At 51.7% G+C, this 20,000-nt stretch overlaps 1 protein-coding gene across 1 annotated transcript in view; it reads left to right on the top strand.

The window, feature by feature from the left end:
• Positions 1 to 19,261, top strand: part of CHST15 (carbohydrate (N-acetylgalactosamine 4-sulfate 6-O) sulfotransferase 15) — a 63,731-nt gene extending 44,470 nt beyond the window's left edge. Inside the window, exons 6-8 of the mRNA XM_011986414.1 lie at positions 5,308 to 5,464; positions 14,287 to 14,434; positions 16,574 to 19,261. Of these exons, the coding sequence (XP_011841804.1) occupies positions 5,308 to 5,464; positions 14,287 to 14,434; positions 16,574 to 16,764 (496 nt within the window). The 3' untranslated portion in view covers positions 16,765 to 19,261. The remainder of the gene's footprint in view (positions 1 to 5,307; positions 5,465 to 14,286; positions 14,435 to 16,573) is intronic.
• The last annotated feature ends 739 nt before the right edge of the window (positions 19,262 to 20,000 follow it).

Raw genomic sequence — 20,000 nt, 5'->3', positions numbered from 1 at the left:
TATCAGGTCCCCTGGCCCCCACGCTACCCTGGAGCCCTCCTTCCCTCCAGCCTAGGCTGCTTCTGCCTCCTAGGACCATCTGATTGTGTTGGGCTGCCGTGACTGGAGATATTTCCCCTTGCCTGCACCAGGTTTTCTTCCTAAACCTTCTGCCTGCTGGTCAGTCTTTCAGGAGTTCGGGACTGGGCTCCCTCCTGCTGAGGTTTTGCATCTCCAGGGAGAGCAGCCAGGTTTGGTGCCCAGCACTGAAAGCAAGCGTCCGCTGAGGCCCTGAGCTGCCTGTTGCCTGGCTCCGCCCTCCCACATTCCTGATGCGGTGCCTCTGTTAATGCTTCCTGGGGTTGCATCTGTGCCCCTGCAGTTCTGTGATGATTCATCGTGAGCTGTGTGTTTTCCGTGTTGGTCTCCTTCCCCCACTTCCTCATGGGACAGTGGATTTTGAAGACTAAAAGGTGGACATTTCAGTTTGTCTCTGTATGTTTCATCTTGTTCAATGGTGTGCCTGTCCAGCCTTTTGAGGTCCACTGGATACTTATTCTTGATGTGTTTGCTGTTCTTCTCGACATTTTCTGAGTGGCTTTAACCCACCCAAGTGGCTTTCCCTCACCCAAGATTATTAACTCACTGCTTTCCCCTGGAGAGTCGTCAAGGGGGAAATGATAGCTTTGTTACTTGAAGACAGTCTTAGGAAGCATTCGCTTAATTTTTGGGGAGAACCCAAACAGTGCTCCCCTGTCCCAGTGCTCCCCTGAAGGGAAGTGCTCCTGTCTGCATTTGCCTTCCTTCATGCCTCCTTGTGGGAAACCTGGCCACATGGCTCCAGTCCCCCGCTACCCTCATGGCCGCTGTTCCAGGGTCTCAGGGTGGCAGAGAGGTGTCAGCGAAAATAACTCCTTGGAGTTACTGGTCTTCCTTGGAATTGGGGTTTAAAATCTGGATTGGTTTCCTAGGGCAGTCGGAATAAATCACCACAAACTTGGCTTCTTAAAACAACAGAAATGTATTATCTTATGATTCTGGAGGCCAGAAGTCCTAAATCAAGATGTCTGCAGTGTTGGTTCCCTCTGGTGGCCCTAAGGGATAAAAGCCGTCCCCTGCTCCCAGCTCTTGGTGGCCTCCAGCAGTCCTTGGCGTTCCTTGGCTCATAGATGCCGCACTCCAGGCTCTGCCTCCGTCTTTCTGTGGTGCTCTCTGTCCTCTTCTGTTTTTATAAGGACACCTGCCATTGGATTTGGGACCACCTTAAATCCAGGAGGATCTCATCTTAAGATGCTGCACTTAATGACGTCTGCAAAGACCCTTTTTCCAAGAAAGGTCACATTCACAGGGGCTGGGCTTAAGACTTGGACATAATTCGTTGGTGTCCACTGTCCATCCAGCTACAGAATCCAGATGGTGGCCATGGCTTGTGGTGAATCTAGACCCTGTTCAGATGTCTGTGACACAGCAGGATGCCAGGGACCCAGAGTGGGTTCTCACAGTGGGGTTCAAGGGTCTCCCAAAGGCCACTGCCAATTCTCTGAGCAGATCCAAAGTGTCCAGAGGTGACTGAGAGGCCGAAGGAGTCTCTTTTCATCCAGCCCAGGAAGGAGCATGACCTGGCTCTCAAAGTCTGTAAAGGGACTCACAGGAAGGGAGGTAGTGAGTTCACTTTAACCCACCCCAAACACGAAAATCAGCCGTTCCACCTGCTGGTTGGAACAGTACGTATGTCCCAGTTTTTCCCAGGGATTACTTCTTGATCTCTGAAGAATTGTGTGGAATCAGTAGATCCCTCATAAAGTGACTTCGTATTTAAAATCAAGACAGGCTTAGGTGCTTTTGTTTTCCTTATGAGCCAAATATCTGTAAGAAATGTTATTACCGCAAAGAAATTCTCAGTATGGAAACCTTCAGCCAATGTTTGGGTTTGTATGAGGTAATTTATGTGATGGAATTCCAGTTCCGCCAAACAATTTGGGTAGTTCTGTGGGCATCTTTGGTAAAAACTGGGCTTCACATTCTTATTTAACATGGGATTTTATGACATTTTCAGAAGCATCTGTTACTTTTCATTGACGCAGTTTCTTGGGCTGAGCCATAATATTGACAGGACTCGTAGGAAATGTGTGAGCCAGGAAGGGTACCCCTCGGACCCGTTGCCACCTGGCACCCCTCAGTGCACACAGCCAAACCCTGCTTGAAGGTTCACGTGTATCTGATTTTGGCATTTCTTGACCAGTCATTTAGGTCATAGTAACTATGAGCGACCCTATGGTGACAGATGCCGTGTTTCAGTTTTGATGTGTCTCCTAATTCTGAAGAAGGAAAATAGTACAGGTGATGTTGGGGACACTAGTAATAAGCTGATGTGGTATTGTCGTGGGGAATATTCTCAGGTGAGTGTGGATCTGGGGAAATCCACTCAGTGACCACCGAGTACCTTTGCTGACTGGTCCCTTTGGACAGTTTGGCTGACCAGGCTGTGGTAGACGGAACACTCCTGTTCCGGTGGGTGTTTTGATTCTAGGAACTCTGTGGGTAGATCTCAAACCACTCGCTCAAGACTTCCAAGAGGTGTCCTCTGGGGACATTGGCCGTGGATGAATTCTAGCGGGCTGTGTCAGAGGCACCCCATGTGCCAAGGTGGGCTACGGAGGTGGATAGCTTCTGGGCCTGTCCCTGAGAAATGCTGATCCCTGTATCATGACCTCAGTTAGAGGGGAGGGCGGTGGAGGAGGCACATTTGCAACAGACCCTGCTATAAGGGAGCACAGTTTTTGCAGGACAGTGTGTGGCTGAAGGTCTGGGTGTATTTGGAAGTATGGATGTCAGATACCCGGATGCATGGGTGCAGAAGGAGAGTCACAGGACAGACTCTCTTTCTTTCCTGTGATATGGGTGCAGATGGAGAGTCCCTGGAAAGAAGGGAAGCCAGGTTAGAGAAGCTGAAGGAATAGAAAGTATAGAGCTTCGAGGAGAGAGAAGCCTGACCCCGCAGAGCCATGTAGGCCACATTTTTCATAAGCCCGGTTTCACCTTGATCCAGAGATGCAGGTGACACAACGAAGGCTATGAGTGTGTGAAGGGTTCTGGGAAGAGCCATGGGGCTCATGATGAGGTGTGTGTGCAAGAAGAGAGTGGGACATATGGCAGGAAGGTTGAAAACAGACAAAAGGGGCTGCAAGGAGAGAGAGAGGAGAAAAAAGAATAGGAAATTCACACCCTGAAAGTTCTGTTGAAGATAAAAACACTTTTTTTTTGTTTTGTTTTGTTTTGTTTGAGACAGGGTCTCACTCCCATTGCCCAGGCTGGAGTGCAATGGCACGATCACAGCTCACTGCAGCCTCAACTTCCTGGGCTCAGGTGATTCTCCCACCTCAGTCTCCAGAATAGCTGGGACTACAGGCACGCACCACCATGCCTGGCTAATTTTTTGTATTTTTAGTAGAGACAGGGTTTCACTATGTTGCCTGGGCTGGCCTTAAGCTCCTAGGTTCAAGTGATCCTCTCACCTTGGCCTCCTAAAGTGCTCAGATTACAGGCATGAGCCACTGTGCCTGGCCCTGACATTTATTAAAATGGCAATGCAGGCCTTCTTCAGGACCATGGTAGTAGGTATAGGGACTGCCATGACAGTTTTCCAGTAGAGGAGAGAAACTCCGAATACAACTAGGAAAAGTAGGGATTTTAAAGCCGAGGCAGGTGGATCAGTTGAGGTCAGGAGTTCAAGACCAGCCTGGCAAACATGGTGAAACCCCATCTCTATGAAAAATACAAAAAAATTAGCCAGGTTTGGTGGGTTGGCGCCTGTAGTCCCAACTACTTGGGAGGCTGAGGCAGGAGGATCGCTTGAACCTGGGAGGCGGAGGTTGCAGTGAGCCAAGATCACGCAGCTGCACTGCAGCCTGGGCGACACATTGAGACTCCGTCTCAAAAAAAAAAAAGCCAGGAGCAGGACGAGGGGGTTGGTGGCTGGAAAGTTACTAAGGGGAAACATCAAGGGGGAAGGGGTGGGGATTCCTGCTAAACCAACCCGATGGGATTCTTGCTGGAGACAGGCCAGGTGGCCAGGCATCTCCTGGAGGTGGTGGACCAGGAACCTGATTGGATAAAAGGGGTGATGAGTTATCAAGGGTGGGGGATTCTGGCTAAACCAGTGTAGCCGTGTCAACAAACAACATTTTGACAAATTTAGTTTAAAGATCTCCCTGGTGTTTATTAGCACGGTCCATAAACAGGGCAGCATCCCATTCCTGTAATACGAAGGTGCTCCTGTGGACCCAGCCAGGTTCTGGCTTTATAGGCAGAAATGGGCTGAAGAAGCAAAAACAGGGAACAGAGAGTGGATTGTTCATTTCAAAGTGACTTTCCTTCTAGGGTTAAAGCAAAGGGGACGTCTGACTGGTTGCTGTGAATCCCCTGGTTTTTGGAAACTGGCCCGTTCTGAGTTCAGTTCAATTACGTGGCACCTAGCACAGATGACTGTTCTGGCCTGTGCAGAAGCTCAGTCCAGAACAGTAGCCTCTCATAAAGTTTATTTAACAGCAGGATTCTTGGTAAAATAGGGTGATGCAGAGATGGATGTGGAGGTAGAAAAGTTGAGGTTTACTTGGGAGGAGGATACAGAGGAGCCCGAAGTGGGTCAAGGAAGACAACCAGTTCCTGTGCGGCAGCGATCTGCCATAGCGTGTGTGGTGTCTATGAACAGATCCATGTCCACAGGTAAACGTGTAAGTCTGCAGGTATTCACGTGCATATGTGGGGGTGCTTTTATATTGTGTTAAAAACGAGGTCCCTACCAACCTAGAAAGACACATTTCATCTTTTTTTTTTTTTCAATGTCAGGAATGTGTATGCAAAGGACTGGGAATTTCATGTGAAATTGTAATATAGCGAGAGCAACAGATGCTCTTATTTTTGCTCCCTTCAGCAGAGGAGAGAGGAATGAGAAGGTGTATAAAATTTTCATGGCTTCTCTTTGCTAGTGTACCATTTTTGTAATCTGGTGTTGTTTGAAGCTCCCTGTTACTGTGAAAACAGAGGCTGCCTGAGATGACTAGAATGAGCAACAACAGAAAAGCGGCCGGTGGCTTGTGTGGGGCCAGTGTAGACATGTCTGGGTCTGGAAGAGCTTAGGTGACCACGAGAAGGGTGGGAGCTCCAAGGGACGAGGGAGGTGGCTCATCTGCAAGGGCAGGAAGAGGGGTGGTTGTGTTTCAATCAGGAGAACTGGATAATGTAATTGTACATTGATTTTCATTGTCACCCAAATGGTGTGATTGCACGTTCATGGGTGGTAAAAATATACATTTATTTTATTCACAGGTTGTACTCGGACTATCTCTACTTTGCAAGTTCGAATAAATCCGCAGACGACTTCCATGAGAAAGTGACAGAAGCTCTGCAGCTGTTTGAAAATTGCATGCTTGATTATTCACTGCGCGCCTGCGTCTACAACAACACCCTCAACAACGCCATGCCTGTGCGTATCCCCCGAGCTGGCCCCCGGCAGAAGGAGCTGCTTTGTTGTTATTATGCAAGTGGCATTGTGGGCTTGGGTTTTAGCATAGGAACAGAGAGAAGCGTTTTAATGTGCAAATGCTGTTCCCCATTATTCATGGATGTAAAAGCTGAAAACTGATGGGCTCTTAGGCTGGCTCCCTGCCTTCTTCCCTGCTGGTCACCTGCCACCTCCCCCTCCTCCCTGAGCAGGAGAATGAGGGTGCGTTTAGGAAGATTACCATTTAGCAAGACACCCGGCAATTAGAATCGGCAGACGCGAGGACACCCGACTCTCAAATTGTCTTAAGAGCATTCTCTCGAGCGGCGGATTGTTTTGTTGGTTTAAAAAATTACCCACCAATGATTTTCAATGCTTCTTTGACAGAGTCTCAGTTGAAAAATATTTTCGGTTGATTCCTCAATCGTATCTCTTGTTCTTCCTTCAGAACTATGTCTGTAAATTTCTAGCCTTTTCGAATGCTGTTAATGGTGAATTCAGCACCTTTTAGCCCTGGGATAGTTTTCCATGCTGGGCTCCCTGGGCTGGCTGTGTGCTTCAGCAGCAGGGCTTATGCAGCAAGGCTAATGCCGCTGCCTGTTCCGGAGTGGCTTTACAATCCTGGCTCTGCTCAGCGTCTCGCATGGCAAGGCAGGAACAGGCCTGCTGTGGAGTCTCGGAAGGCCCCAGGGTGGTGGGACTTCAGGCCTAGAGGCTCTGTCCCCTCTTTCTTATTACAGAGGCCATCGGATCTGGGAGGCAGCATGCAGGGGCAGCGGGTGGGATTCCAGCCTGCCCTGTTGGACTTTGTAGTTTGGTAAGGAAGATGCCACAGGGACACAGGTACCCCAGAGTCTGCTCTGGTGCCAGGTGGGAGGAGTGCACTTTGGAACCAGCCATTGGTGTGGATCAGGTTTCTAGCTTGGCCATTTGCTGGCTGTGTGACTCTAGGCAGTTGTCTCAGCCTCTCTGAGACTCAGTGGCTTTGTCACACAATGGGGTAATAATACTGCTTTACCAGGCTGTTGTAAGGATTAGAGAGCGATGAGTCTGTCTTGCATTCCTGCATTCATTCTTGCCACTATGTCCCCTGCATGCTGCTGAGTCCTGGGGCCACAGCAGTGCCAGGACAGGTGTGGTCCTTGCCTTCCTGTGCAGCTGGCAGGGAGAGAAGATGGAGGCTGGGCAGGGAGCTCTGGCCACCAGAGAACCACCTGAGAACAGGGCATCAGGCAGGTTCTTAGGAGAGGGAATGTCTGTGCTGAGGCCCAAAGGAGAGTTGGCCAGGGAACTGAGAGCAGCGTGTGCAAAGGCCCAGTGGTCAGCACCACCTACCATGCAGAACACAGCCAGCCGCGTGGTGTGGGAGATGGGGGCACTGAGGGAGGGGGTTTGGGTGTGTGGCACGTGGGGCCGCACCCCCAGGACTTAGTGAGCCTCAGAAGAAGTCTAGACTTCACCCTGAGAGAGATGGGACCCCTCGGAGGGTTTTAAGCGGAGGATAGTGTAGGAGTGGAAAAGGAATATCTCACTACTATGTTCATGGCTGAGGCACCTGTAATAAAAGACTAAAGCAAGAAAGCGCACATACTTGTTTAACGTAAGTTTCACGTAACCCGGGAGGGAGCCTTCATGAGGAAACGGAGACCCGGAGAAACGGGAAACCTGTGTGTGTTTGTGCTTGGGTTTGATGAAGAGAGCAGTCGGGCACAGGGCTATGATTGTCAAAGGGGGAATGACCCAGTGGCTCTGCGGCCACCGTCACAGGGGACACAGGGTCTTGGAGAAACTTTATTTGTGTGTGGCTTGGCCAGCACAGCTTGTCGACCCAGCTTCGTGACCCAGAACTGCTCTCACCTGTGATTCTTGGCCCTGGACCCCTATGGAGTGAGTCTGAGAGAACAGGCAGGGCAGCCCGCCTGGCTCTCAAGGTGGCTCCCTGAGGGCGATCTGAGGGCTGGGGCTGGCAGGAGGAAAGGGGCGCCAGCAGGAGGAAAGTGGCGCTGGGCGTGACGCCTCAAGGTGGGGTTGTGGTTTCTTCCAGCACGATCACGATGCTGAGCACAGAGGGGTGCCCAGCGTGTGCTGACAGACACAAATCAAGTTGCAGCTGTGACTCAGGCCAGGCCCATTTCGTGCCACATCTATACTTTCCTGCTGCAGGTGGCTCTTCCATCCTGCAGGCCCCACATGGAGGACCCTCAGTCCTGGCATAAACAGTAATCGCAGCAGCTAAGAGCCAGGGCTATCATGGGTCACATGCCGAGGTGGCACGCACATTGGGGAACATGCTCGCGGACTGCGTTTCCCCATCATCCCAGCATGCCTGATTCAATCCACCCACAAGTCCTTTTCCGTCTTTCTCCCAGTTATTTCTAGAGAGCTCCACTGTTCTCCCACCCTCTGCTACTGCCCTGATTCAGCCACTGGCCCTTTCATTGCAACCCCCACCTGCACAACTTCCCTCTCTCTGGGAGGCAGCCCCTCCCCAGACCCCTTCTCACCTTGATCTGTTGCACCAGGCATCTTTCTGAAATGCCAAACTGCCATCACTATTGATGGGGTTCAGGGCACACTGCTCCAAAATACAACAGCTTGGCATTTGAGAAAACAGCAGAAACAGGAAGGCCACCCTTGCCTCCCTGTCCCCTCCTCCCCGAAGCTGGCCGTAAAACACTCAGAGCAGAGGTGCCCTCCCTGTACGTCCTCATCTCTGAAGATCTGGGGGCACAGAGGCGAATCTGAACAGACAGGCCTGGTTGTGTCTCCCCCAGTGCGTGACCACTAGATAATTCCCCCTTACAGGGGTTCGTGGCTCTGAGCTCACTTCTTTGGCTGGCACTCACCCTCTCACTTAATCAGCCAATATTTATAAATGCAAAGCAAAGAGAGGAAATTCCCCAGCATTATTAAATGATATAATTTGAAATCCGAAACAACTGTAATTACGAACAAAATTTGTGACATCGTCAGGAGACTGTCTCCAGGTGAATTTAAAGCACGGCTCGGGGGGATTCGCCTACTTTAGTGTGGGAAGTGAGGGTGCACCTTTGTCCCTCGAGGGTCAGGTGGTGCAGGCCTCCGCCAGGAATGGATCTTGAGGGAAAAGTCCAAGGAAAATCCAAGAGGAACCAAATAGGAGTGTTGTCCTGTCTTTGATAGGGGCCTCGTTTAAGGGAAGGAAGAGCTTGGTGCACGACCTTCAAGGCTTGTCTGAGGCCAGCACCCTGACTGAGGGAGGGATGAGAAGGAGGAAGGCATTGGTGGTTCCTGGCCCCATCCGGCCAGGTGACCCCGTTCGCCTGGCCCCCCTCTCTGCCCAAGTGCCTTCTGGTAGACAAGAGCCACCAGGTGGAGCCTGCCGAGGAGGCTATGTGTGCTCGCCAGAGTATGGATGGGAAGTGATGGATTCAGCTAGTGTAGACTCAGCATCAGCCTGGCACTAAACCTTAACACAGGCCCTTGCATGCCTGGGGCTTCCTACTGGGACAACTGAGGCTCAGGGAGGCAGCCTTCCTCTGGAGTCACAGCCAGTAAGCAGAGGATATAGGACCCAAAGCTAGGCCTTTTAACCCAGCTTCCCCGAGACGTGTGTTTGGCCTCAACATTTCCCCAACGGTCTGATCTTCAGTGGTTGCTACTCGGCACCCATGGCGTGGCAGGCCCTGGTCCAAGAGAGAAGTTGCAGGACGGTGCTGTGACCAGTTGTGTGCTTGGAATGAGGCATGTGTCCGTCCCCACCTTGGCATTTCCAGCACATTGTGCCTTTTGAAACTTTCTCCTGTTCATTATCCTGCGTGACTCTCATAACAAACCCGATGGGTGGGTGGGAAGACAGGAGTCAGTCAATGTCACTGTCAGCAGATGAGGGGAGCGAGGGGCAAGATATCCAGCTAATGTGCTCGCAGAAGGGGCCAGAGCCCTCCGCTGCGGCCCTGGGACCACTGAGTTCTCTCTGCAGGAGACTGCCTGAAAAGGACTGGGAAAAGTGGGGCAGGTGTGGGCTTTGCACTGGGGACTCCTAGGAGGAAGCAGCTTAAGCTGGGCTGGGTTTTGATGGGCAAGGAGAGGCAGGGCAGGGGGAACTCCTGACCCGAGGCACAGTTTATTTTAATAGCTTTAAATAGTGTTTCTTGCTGCAGAAGAGCGAATATTTAATATGCATGTGCAATCTGCATGCTACCGTGCACTTTGTACCACGTAGAGCGTGCTGACCCCCATCCAGTGCCCTGGGGCCAAGCACTTGGACACTTTCTCCCACACAGAAGGGAGGGTGTGCCCCTGCCCTCCTGCTCCAGGTCGACACTCTGACTGTGAACTTGAGAGCGTTGCTGAACCTGAACCATAAGTTCGTGGGCGCCATCGTGATCCTCCCCGTGTTGTGTATGCTTGAATCTTTCTGATAAAAGGTTTCTGAAACTCTATCTGTGAGAGGCGAAAGGGATCTAACCTTTATTCTTTACTGCCAGCCCCTGTCCCAAGTCCTTTCAATGCATCGTCTCATTAGAGATCCCCTGAAATCCATCCCTGCTTCACAGATGGGAACACTGAGGCCCGCAGAGGTGAATCCTCCCACCAATAGCTGTTATCAGGCAGGCTCAAGGGTCAGTCCTGGGTCTGCTGGCCTTTGACACTCAGGGAGTTTTTGCCTTCCCTAGCTGGCTCCTAAAAGCAAAGCGTTTTGCTGGCAGGAGGCCTGGGCTTTTATGTTCAATTTTGTGTTTTGCTGAGGATGACAAGACAGTAGCTTAGCGGGTGCCTCTGGTCAAAGGAGATTCCCAGGGGCAGGCTCAGTGGACAGGAGGGATGTGGCAGTAACAGATTGTCCCTTAATCTTCTCTTCAGTCCCTGGAGAGCTCACACGTCAGAGAAAGAGCCACGAAATCGGAAACGCTCCTCATAGAGGTGAATTTTCATTTCTGGGAGGAGAAGCCAGTTTCCCTCCAGCTGTGAATCCCAGCCCGGCCACAGCCCTGGGAGGGCAGCTTTGTGAGGCATCCCAGGCCCTGGCACACCCTGCTGGAGTCATTCACCACCTTCCTGTGGCACCCAGACGCAGGGGCAGCACAGACCCCTCTGCCTCTGTCCAGCCCCCGCCACTGTTCTGCAGCACACCCTACCCTGGGGGTGCTCAGAGGGGCCAGTGCGCCTGCCTCAGAGCAGGGTCCCGAGAAGCCTGGTGCCTGGATGAGCAGCAGCCACAGCCCCTGGGAACTTGTCAGAAATGCAAACGCTCTGCCAGCCCCAGACCTCCTGAATCAGAAACTCTGGGGACAGGGCCATGGTCTGTTTCTCAGGCCCTCCAGGTGGGTGTTTGTGGGCTCCGGTTGGAGAGCCACCAGGGTTCTTGTCACCACTCTCTCCTTCTTGCCCTCTGGGGTTGGGGAGACCTACTCCAGGGCTTGCTTTACTCTGACAGTCTTCTCTTTCTACCCACTCCTTTTCTCCACTGCGTGCATCACAAGGTGATCGCTGAAGTCTGTTTCTTTACCAGTTGAGCTGTCTCCACGAGATTGCAGCCTCCCTGAGGCCAGGGCCACTTCTGTTAGCAGCACATCACCATTGCCTAGCAGGGTGCCTGGCACATGGTGGCACGAGCTCAGCTTATTTGCCAAATGAATGAATGGGGATTAGTGGGGAGGCTGAGTGGGAACTCCCAACTGAAATCCCTAGCAGGGGATGGAGAGGCTCGGCCAGGTACCTGTCTGGGGAGAAGAGGGGACTGGGACTGTGCTCAGCTCAGCCTCGGATCTCGGTGGGGATTGCTCTTCCCTGGGGTCCTGCATGGGGGACAAGCTCCGTGTGCACAGGTGACCTGGCTTCGGGTCCTGGCTTCAAGGGTATTGGCCACCGACCCTGGGTAGCCCCCTGCCCTGCCCTGCACCTTCATGTTTCTATCAATGAATCGGCTGGCGCAGTTAACTTCAGAGGCTTCTCGCAGCTCTGATGTTTTCTAATTTTAAGCACATTGGGCCCTTGCCCTAAATACCCTTTTTCTTTTTGTTCTATTTTGATTCTCTGTCCTATACTGGGAAAAGGTGAGGGAAAACAGTCTGCTGGGGGCTGTCTTTGTCCTGTCTTCATGGTGCATATGGTTGCAGTAGTGATACTGCCTGCACCAGAAACTTCAGGTGACCGCACTCCCCCTCCCTGGCACGGGGGCTGGGGGTTGGGGTGGGAATTGAGGGGACTTTGGGGTGGATGGATCAGAGGGAAGGCACAAAGCGGGAGGGGAGCTAGCCCCCGGAGAAGCAGCCAAGTGCCTGGAGGCCTTCCCCGCGCGCAGCCCCTGCGGTTTCCTCTGTTCCTCCCCTTCCTGGCTCAGCGCCGCCTACTGAGGAGGACCATGCTGTGGTGCAGGCCTGTGTCCACCTGAGACCGCTCAGGGGGCTTTCACGAGGATGGGCACAAACGAGGTTTCAGAGAGCTGTCGGGCAGGTGCCCAGCCAGATGCTAGGCAGGCCACAGCTGCTCTAAAACACCCCAGCTTGCCACAAACACCTGGCTGCTTTCCTTCTGGAAAGTTCTCCTGTTGAAAGGCACGTTCTCTGAAAAAGAAAAACCTCATCAGACTGGTCTTCCCTACGAGGGACGGCCTACAAGCCTGCCAGGGAGAGAATTGAAAAGCCCCGGGAGGCCGGTGACTTAACAGCAAGATGGTCTCGTCATGATTCGTCTGCGTTGGAGGTGACACGCATGTTTATTTCCGAGACTGGCACGTTCTCATTTTCTCTTTAGCTTCGGCCCAGCTTGAGGTCTTTTTTTCTGAGCTGGCATGTGAGGTAGCAACAAAGTGTGGGTTGGAAACAGCTAATGAATTTTGAAGGCAACTTATCCACTCTAATTGCTTTTCTTCCTCCCCATCCTCCTCCATGGTTAGAAAAATAATGAAATGGGAAAAGAATAGTTAGCATGTGTACATATTTTGCCCAATCTTTCATTGTCTTATTGTTAACACTGTATTCGGCATTTGCACCCGAGAACCATGTTGAGGGCCAGAGTGCAGGCTTCGCAAGGATGGGATGGTGGAGAAGCCACAGTCCCTGCCCTCAAGGTCAAGGTCCAGGTCAAGTTGGGCAGGAAAGGAAATGTGACATGAGAGTGTCTGCCTAAAAAATGGGAACTCCAGAGAGGAGCCTGGGGAGCCGGGAAGTGCTGCATATATGAGAGGATGAGCTGGAAGTTTAAGCCAGGCCCAGAACTTTCTATACCTAGAAAGCCATGGAAGCTTTAAGCAGAGCTGGCTGTGGCTAGCTCACTGCTTTGGAAAGCCCATGCTGGTGGCAGGGTGCAGATGGGAGTGCAGGGGAAGGAGGACCAGCCAGGAGGCTGTATCAGCTTCAGGCAGCTGTAGATGGGGCACAAACAAAGGGAGTGGTGTGAACTGGGGAGAGATGGGAGATGAGAAGTTCTGTGCAGACACAGGCAAAGCAGGGTCCCTGGGCACTTGGAGAAGGGGCAAGGGGAGAAGTCCTGGAGAAGGGGGCCTCAGCGAAAGAGGAAGAGGCTGTTTTTTTTGTTTTGTTTTGTTTTGTTTTGTTTTGTTTTTGTTTTTCCTGGAAGCTTTGCTAAGAGTTTAGGGTGAACTGTGGAGTTAGAGGAAACTGTTCCCAAGATTGCTGTCACTTCTGACACCAGTTGCAAGTTCAGGAGAGATATTCCCCAACCCACCTTCAGGTTCTGTAATTTTCCAGAAGGATTCTCAGAACACACTAGAGGCTATTACGCTCTTGATTATGATTTATTACAGGGAAAGGATGAAGATTAAAATCAGCCAAGGGAGAGGAAGTGCAGGGGGCAGAGTCCAGGAGGGGCCCACATGCGGAGCTCTGGGTCCTTCTCTCCCTGTGGAGTCATGGACGGTGTTAGTGCCACTGGCCATGGTATGTGACAATCCTTGGGGAGTATTGCCAGGCCAAGCCTTGGGGGCCAGGCCTTTTACTGGGGCTCCATCACATGCAGCTCCTGTGGCTGACCTTTAGTCTCCAGTCCTACTAGAGTCAGGACTGATACCATGTGGCCCAAGGCCCCATCGTAAAGCACAGTGTTAGCCTGCCTATGACCAAAACCCCCAGGCCAACCAGGACACTTCTGTCTGGTAGGATGTCCAGGGGCCTAGAGATCACCCCCCAGGAGCTGAGGGAAAGGCCAGAGTTCTCTTAGAATAGAGTGAAATCTTTACCACACAGCTTGCAGTAAGGCTTGAGAGAAGGTACAGAAGGGTGAAGACCCAGGAAATGGGTACTAGAAAGTAGAAAGGACTTAAATAGAAACATCCTCCTGTGGACTTGGTTCAGTGCTGATCAGATGCTGATTTACACACACCCTCACAGTCAAGAATGTTCCTCTGGCATCAGGCATTTGGCTCTTCACTCATCTAGGTTGTCTTTGGGGTGTCTGTGGTTGATTTTTCACAGCCCATTGTGTGCTGGGCATAGAGGTCACACTGGGAACAGAGAAATAGCCAGGATATTGTGCAAAGAACATGCGCACCATTGGTGGCCACAACCTTGACGTCTTCCCTGCACTTCAGTCCTTACCTGTGAAATGGAGGCATGGAGCTACCCACAGGGTGTTGTGAGGATTAAATGCAACCCCTAATATAGGAATTCTTTGCACATGTAGCACAAAACCCCCTGTAAAGAAGCAAGAACACCTTGTGTTAAAATCCAGCTTCTGAAAGTAACTTTGCTAGGATAACTCTTTTGTGGTATCCTAGTGAAATGCCATACCACTTTTGGAAAAGTGCCCTATGGTGTTGGGGCAACTGCTCCTGAAATAATGCCCTTCTTCTGTGGTCCTAGGTGAGGCTCCAGGTCGGGCTCTATGCTGTGTACCTTCTGGACTGGCTCAGTGTTTTTGACAAGCAACAGTTTCTCATTCTTCGCCTGGAAGATCATGCATCCAACGTCAAGTACACCATGCACAAGGTCTTCCAGTTTCTGAACCTAGGTATGAGTGTGGTGCTTAGACTGACGGGGCAAAGCATGACCTTAGACTGTTCTGGGAGTCCTCTGGGGCAAATGCAGACCTGGTCAGCTGGGTAGGAATGGGCTGAGCTGGGAGACCTGGGGATGCCCTCCAGGAGGCCTGTTAAGTACCATTTATTGAGCACTAGCTGTACACAGGTTATTGTGCACAGTATGGTGAGGGATTCTCTGGAGAGGAGGAGATAGTTTCCCTTCTGGGAACTTATAGTCTAGTGAAGGCAGAGGAAGAGGCCATAGCTCACCTAACTGAATGACAGGTAGGGTGCCATGGGGAAGGTCAGCACTGTCATGTAAGGTACGTGCTGATGGTTTGGGATCCCAGCTACTGCAGGGATGAGGAAGCCTTCATGGAAGGAAAGGGCCTGAGAGCTGAGCTTTGTATGACCAACAGGATGTCACCAGGGAGCTGGAGCAGAGGACATGGGGCTTGGAGGAGGGAACAGACAGATCATTGCATCATCTCGGGTATTCTGGGAAATTCCTGGATACAGCCATGTGGCTGAGTTTTGGCTGCTGGTCATGGGTGCTGGGCCCCTGGGTCATGACCACCTGCCCTCAGCTTGTGGATACCAGCGCCCCCACGGGCCTGAGAGTCACTTTGTGGTGACAGGCCACACTGCTGACTGTGGTGATGGCTGGCAGAGGCATGTGCTGGCGGAGTGAGGGCTGCCCATGTGGACGGGGCACCCAGGGATGGCTTGAAAGGCTGAACAGGCTCAGAACAAGCTGCCCTCCTTCCCAGAACACCTCCTGCAGCCCTGACTGATGGTCTTGCCCGGGAACTTGGTTAATTGAGTGTTTCTGGAAATATATCTGCCTGCCACTGGGACTTGGGCCTCTTTGATCATTTGATTTTGTTTCTCCTTTTTTTGGAGAGCTGGTAATGTGATGGAGTTGGATGAGTTCTTTCCCTTCCAAGGCTTAGACTCATCTTTCTTTTATTTGACCACATGTTGTCTCTGTCCCATTAATGAGCTTGTCTTTTGTCCCCAAGATGGATAGTAAGGCCAATTCTGTATCTCATATGGCCCCAGGATGCTGGGATGTGCTTTTTCTGTATATGGGCTAAGGACTTTGGCCAGATCCCAAGAGCCTTGGGTAAAGAGGCTTGAGCAGTGATGGGTTACACTAAGAAGCTGTGGCGCAGAGGGCTGGGCGTGAGGGTGACTGACAACCTCTGCCGACCTGTTCCAGGGCCTCTCCTCACTCCAGAGGGCGGGGCGTGGGGGTGACTGACAGCACCTGCCAGCCTGTTCCAGGGCCTCTCCTCACTCCAGAGGGCGGGGCGTGGGGGTGACTGACAACCTCTGCCGGCCTGAACTAGTGCCTCGCCTCACTCCAGAGGGCGGGGCGTGGAGGTGACTGACAGCCCCTGCCGGCCTGTTCCAGGGCCTCTCCTCACTCCAGAGGGCGGGGCGTGGGGGTGACTGACAACCTCTGCCGGCCTGATCTAGTGCCTCGCCTCACTCCAGAGGGCGGGGCGTGGAGGTGACTGACAGCCCCTGCCGGCAGACCTCTCCTCACTGATCTCCTTGCTGCAGATGGAGGTTCAGCCCGTGGGGGCTCTGGGCACAGGTGGCCTCCTCCCCACCCTCCAACCTATGGCCACTTCACAGCAAGACGCACAGGGTGAAACTGCAGGCCCGGGGCCCTTGGCATGAGCAGCCTGAAATAGAAACGATGATGGCGGAATTCCAGAGGGCTGCTGAGCAGGAAAACTGAAGCCCATGGGCTGTGCCCGGCAGGCCGCACGTTCCTCCAAGGATGGGTTGACACCCATGGAGAGCAGCCCACCAAGGGCAATTGGAAGGGAATCCTTGAGGTCAGCCTCAGACGCTGTATCATCATTAAATGCCAGCTGGGCTCCCCCGTGGGTGGGCATCCTGCACCCGCCACAGAATTTCTTTGCAATTTCCTAATGGTATTTCCACTTTCCTCAGTGCTTCCAAAATGGATCCAGCCAAAGAATTTTAATCCCCAAATACATTCTTCTTAAAGGAAAATCCTGCCTGAATACGAAGCATAGCTGGGATTTTTGCAAAGTCCCTTTTACTTCCTGCCATGCCTCCTGCCTTATGGGACTCCTCTTCTTTCATTCTAGGGCCCTTAAGTGAGAAGCAGGAGGCTTTGATGACCAAGAGCCCCGCCTCCAATGCACGGCGTCCCGAGGACCGGAACCTGGGGCCCATGTGGCCCATCACACAGAAGATTCTGCGGGATTTCTACAGGCCTTTCAACGCTAGGCTGGCGCAGGTCCTCGCTGATGAGGCGTTTGCGTGGAAGACGACGTGAGAGCTGAACTGTTGCTGCACATGCTAGGCCCGCCAATGCCGTCATCACTAGGATTTTACAAATCTCTTTGCAGGGAACTGTTTGACTCATGGTATGGAAAACCCCAGGACTCCGCCACTCTAGGCACACATGAAGTATAACCATTTTGGAATTTCTTTTGTGATGTTCAAGAGCTCAGCAATGGACCCCTCACAGAGCTCCTCGTCTGAGGCCAGTGAAGACCCCATTTCTCAAGAATTCAGCTCTGCTCCGAGCGTCCTGGAGCTTGGGGATGCAGCCAGCTGACCCTGCACTGGGTGTGGAGAGAACACCTAGGGAAGGCAGCCCAGCGCTGCCCGCCTCCGCCTTCTGGCGAGCCTCAGTCTGGGTTCTGAGTCAGCACGCCAGAGGTCATGCCACAGGGCTGGCTGGAACTTACACTTCACGTTCCCTTTTTTCCCCCTAGAGATGGGGTCTCGCTGTGTTGCGCAGACTGTCTATATTCAGTGGCTATCTTCACAGGTGTGATCATATCACATTCACTTCTGAAACGCTTGTTGGGATCGCTAAGCTCACTGGGACAGAGAACCGCAGTCTTTCGAGAATGGAGGCTCTTCATTTTTTTTTCTCCTTTACTCCACAGTCAGCCCTCTAGTTTCTTCAGATGTAAACCCTGTTAACGTCACTGTTTCCAAAAGGAAAAAAATCAGTCAGCTTTTGGCAGCACCTTCATCTCTCTGACCTCCTCCTATTCTGTCCTTGTGGACTTTACTTATGTTTAACCTAGAAAATGAATACATTGAAAACAAAACCACTTTCTGCATTTAACCAGTCCTGGCTCTCTCTCTGCTGCCTCTTTATATGTCAAGAAATTCAGTTTATAATTGGAAGGGAAATTTTTGCTGTTAATGCCAGAATGAGCAACCTGAAGGAATTGAACACTTCATGGAAAATGTAGGTAATTCAAGCCCTCATCAGCTTTACAAGATCATCAGAGAAACAGAGGATTTTAATTTTTAGTTCTGGCCGGCTACAGGCTCCATTTCTCCGCCTTCCCATTGGAAAACGTTTATTTCCACATTCTCCACTACGTGTGGTCAAAGTTCCTCGCCCAGCAAGGGACTATAGATACCCATGTCCCAATTCCGAAACACAATGCATAAGCTGAACTTGGGCTGAACGTGGCGTGTTGAGATTTGGGATGAGGTTTCTAAGAGTCGTGTTCTTCATGGAATTTTCCAGGCTACTTGGCAGCTTGGTTTACCGATGGATGGGCAAGAGATCTTGTCATTTCTTGGCAGTCACGGGCAAGATGGAAGAGAAGACTCGAGCATCCTTGGCAACAGCCCAGGTGGGACCTGGATAAAGCTTTGCACTCAAGTGTTGTCAAGGGAAGCTTCCTGTGAACCAAAGTTCTCAGGCCAAGGTCTCGTCCACCAAAGCCAGAAAGTGCAAGCACCCGTCTACCCAGCTCTAACTTGCATGTGTGAGACAGACCGGGCTTTAGGGGTAGGAGGATCTGCAATCGCTCAGCCGTCCCCTGGTGCTGTTGTCTTTCTGCCATCAGGGAAGGGACACACAGCCCATTTGAAGGTGTGCAGAGGGCTCTGAGCACCAGGATGGCCAGGAGCTGTTCCTGCTACTGAAGGAGCTGTGTGTCCCGAACTCCCACTTGCAGGGACAGTCCCCACCTTCTCTATAGCCGGCACTGGGAGCAGCCGCCAGCAGGGAAATCTGGTCTGAGCACAAGGATGCTTTAGGGAGAGATCCCTTCAGTGTGTGTGTGTATTTATTTGCAGTACTCTGTGTGTGTGTGTGTGTGTGTGTGTACTCGCACGTGTGGGTGAGTGCGTCTTCTGAGTGAGTTCTGTTCAGTTCCAGTTGCTAATGAGGCTCCTCCGCTCTGGACACAACCCTTTTATAGATTAATTTCTCTGCCAATTAACTTGTCATTTTCAGTACATATTTTACTATTCCACACCAACCATAATTATAACAAGGGATTTTTCTTATGCACTCCTATGCATGTGAATAACATGTGGTGTAATTCTGCTTCTTACAGAAGTATTACTGAAGGTATTATTTCCAATATTATTTGGTTTATTATGCGGATCTTTTTTATATATGCAGTCCCATCCCTTCTGTGCCAATCAATGCCATCCAGACATGGTTTTTCCCTCCAGGGGCCTTTCTCCAGAGGGCACTTCTGCTGCCTCTGCTTCCTCTCGTTCGAGGCCCGGCTCTTGCTGACAGGATAGGTTCCGTTCTGGGCGGTGGTTCTTGAGCCTGCCATTCAAAACCAAAGTGAATTAGAGCATTTCTCATAACATGGTATTGAAGTTCCTTTTTGTTCTCAAAAGCTGTGTACCAGACTGTGTTAAATTGTACTCCCTTAGTCCTGTAAAGTATGTTCAGTAAATCGCAGTTACACTGTACTTTTATTAATATTTAACATAATTAAAGATGGACCCATGTGAGTGACGCCTGTGGAGCGGGTGCTCTTCCTCTGCAGCCAGGCTCTTCCTGGGGCGTGAATGAATCACAGTGGTTTAGTGTCAGACCTGCTCGACTTGTGCAGGCTCTGTGTAAAGGGGAGTTACAGCTGTGCTGGCTGCTGAGAGATGAGGTGTGATCGTGCTAGCAACAGGCAGAAGAAAACTCAAGACCAGAGAGAGAAGGATTCAGATGTTAGCAGGGACTCCCCGTGCGAGTCCTGTTGGGGTGTGAGTCAGGGTGGGAGGTCCGGCCCAGCCCACAGTCAGGCCTAGCATTGTCTTCAGACCTTCCAGTTTGAAGGTTGGGTGACCACAGGCCTCATTCCGGTGGCCTGCCTGGTCCCCGGCAGCTGTGAGTTTGAGACCCCTGGTGTCTGTGGCACGTGTCCTTATCGCTGAGGAGGTGGTGTGCACTCAGCTGGGGCAGCCAGGAAAAAAAGATCACAAACAACGGAAACTGTTTTTCTCAGTCCGGAGACCAAAGGCCTGAGATCAAGGTGCTGCAGGGCTCGTTTCTGTGGGGGTCTCTCTCGGCTTGCTGATGGCTGATGCTCTCTGTGTGTTCGTGTGGCCACACACACACGGCCCTGCTGCCTCTTCCTCTCCTTGTAAGGACACCAGTCGGAGGGGATGAAGGCGCGCTCTGACAGCCTCATCTTAACCTCATCACCTCTTTAAAAAACTTTGTCTGCAAATGCAGTCACATTCTGAGGTACTCGAGATTGGGACTTCAACATATGAATTTGGGGCACACTTTTCAGC

The sequence above is a fragment of the Mandrillus leucophaeus genome, unplaced genomic scaffold (assembly GCF_000951045.1).
Source record: "Mandrillus leucophaeus isolate KB7577 unplaced genomic scaffold, Mleu.le_1.0 Scaffold299, whole genome shotgun sequence".
NCBI classification, from domain to species: domain Eukaryota; kingdom Metazoa; phylum Chordata; class Mammalia; order Primates; family Cercopithecidae; genus Mandrillus; species Mandrillus leucophaeus.
The sequence above is the reverse complement of the archived record's forward strand: the minus strand, read 5'-3'. Positions and strand labels throughout refer to the sequence as shown.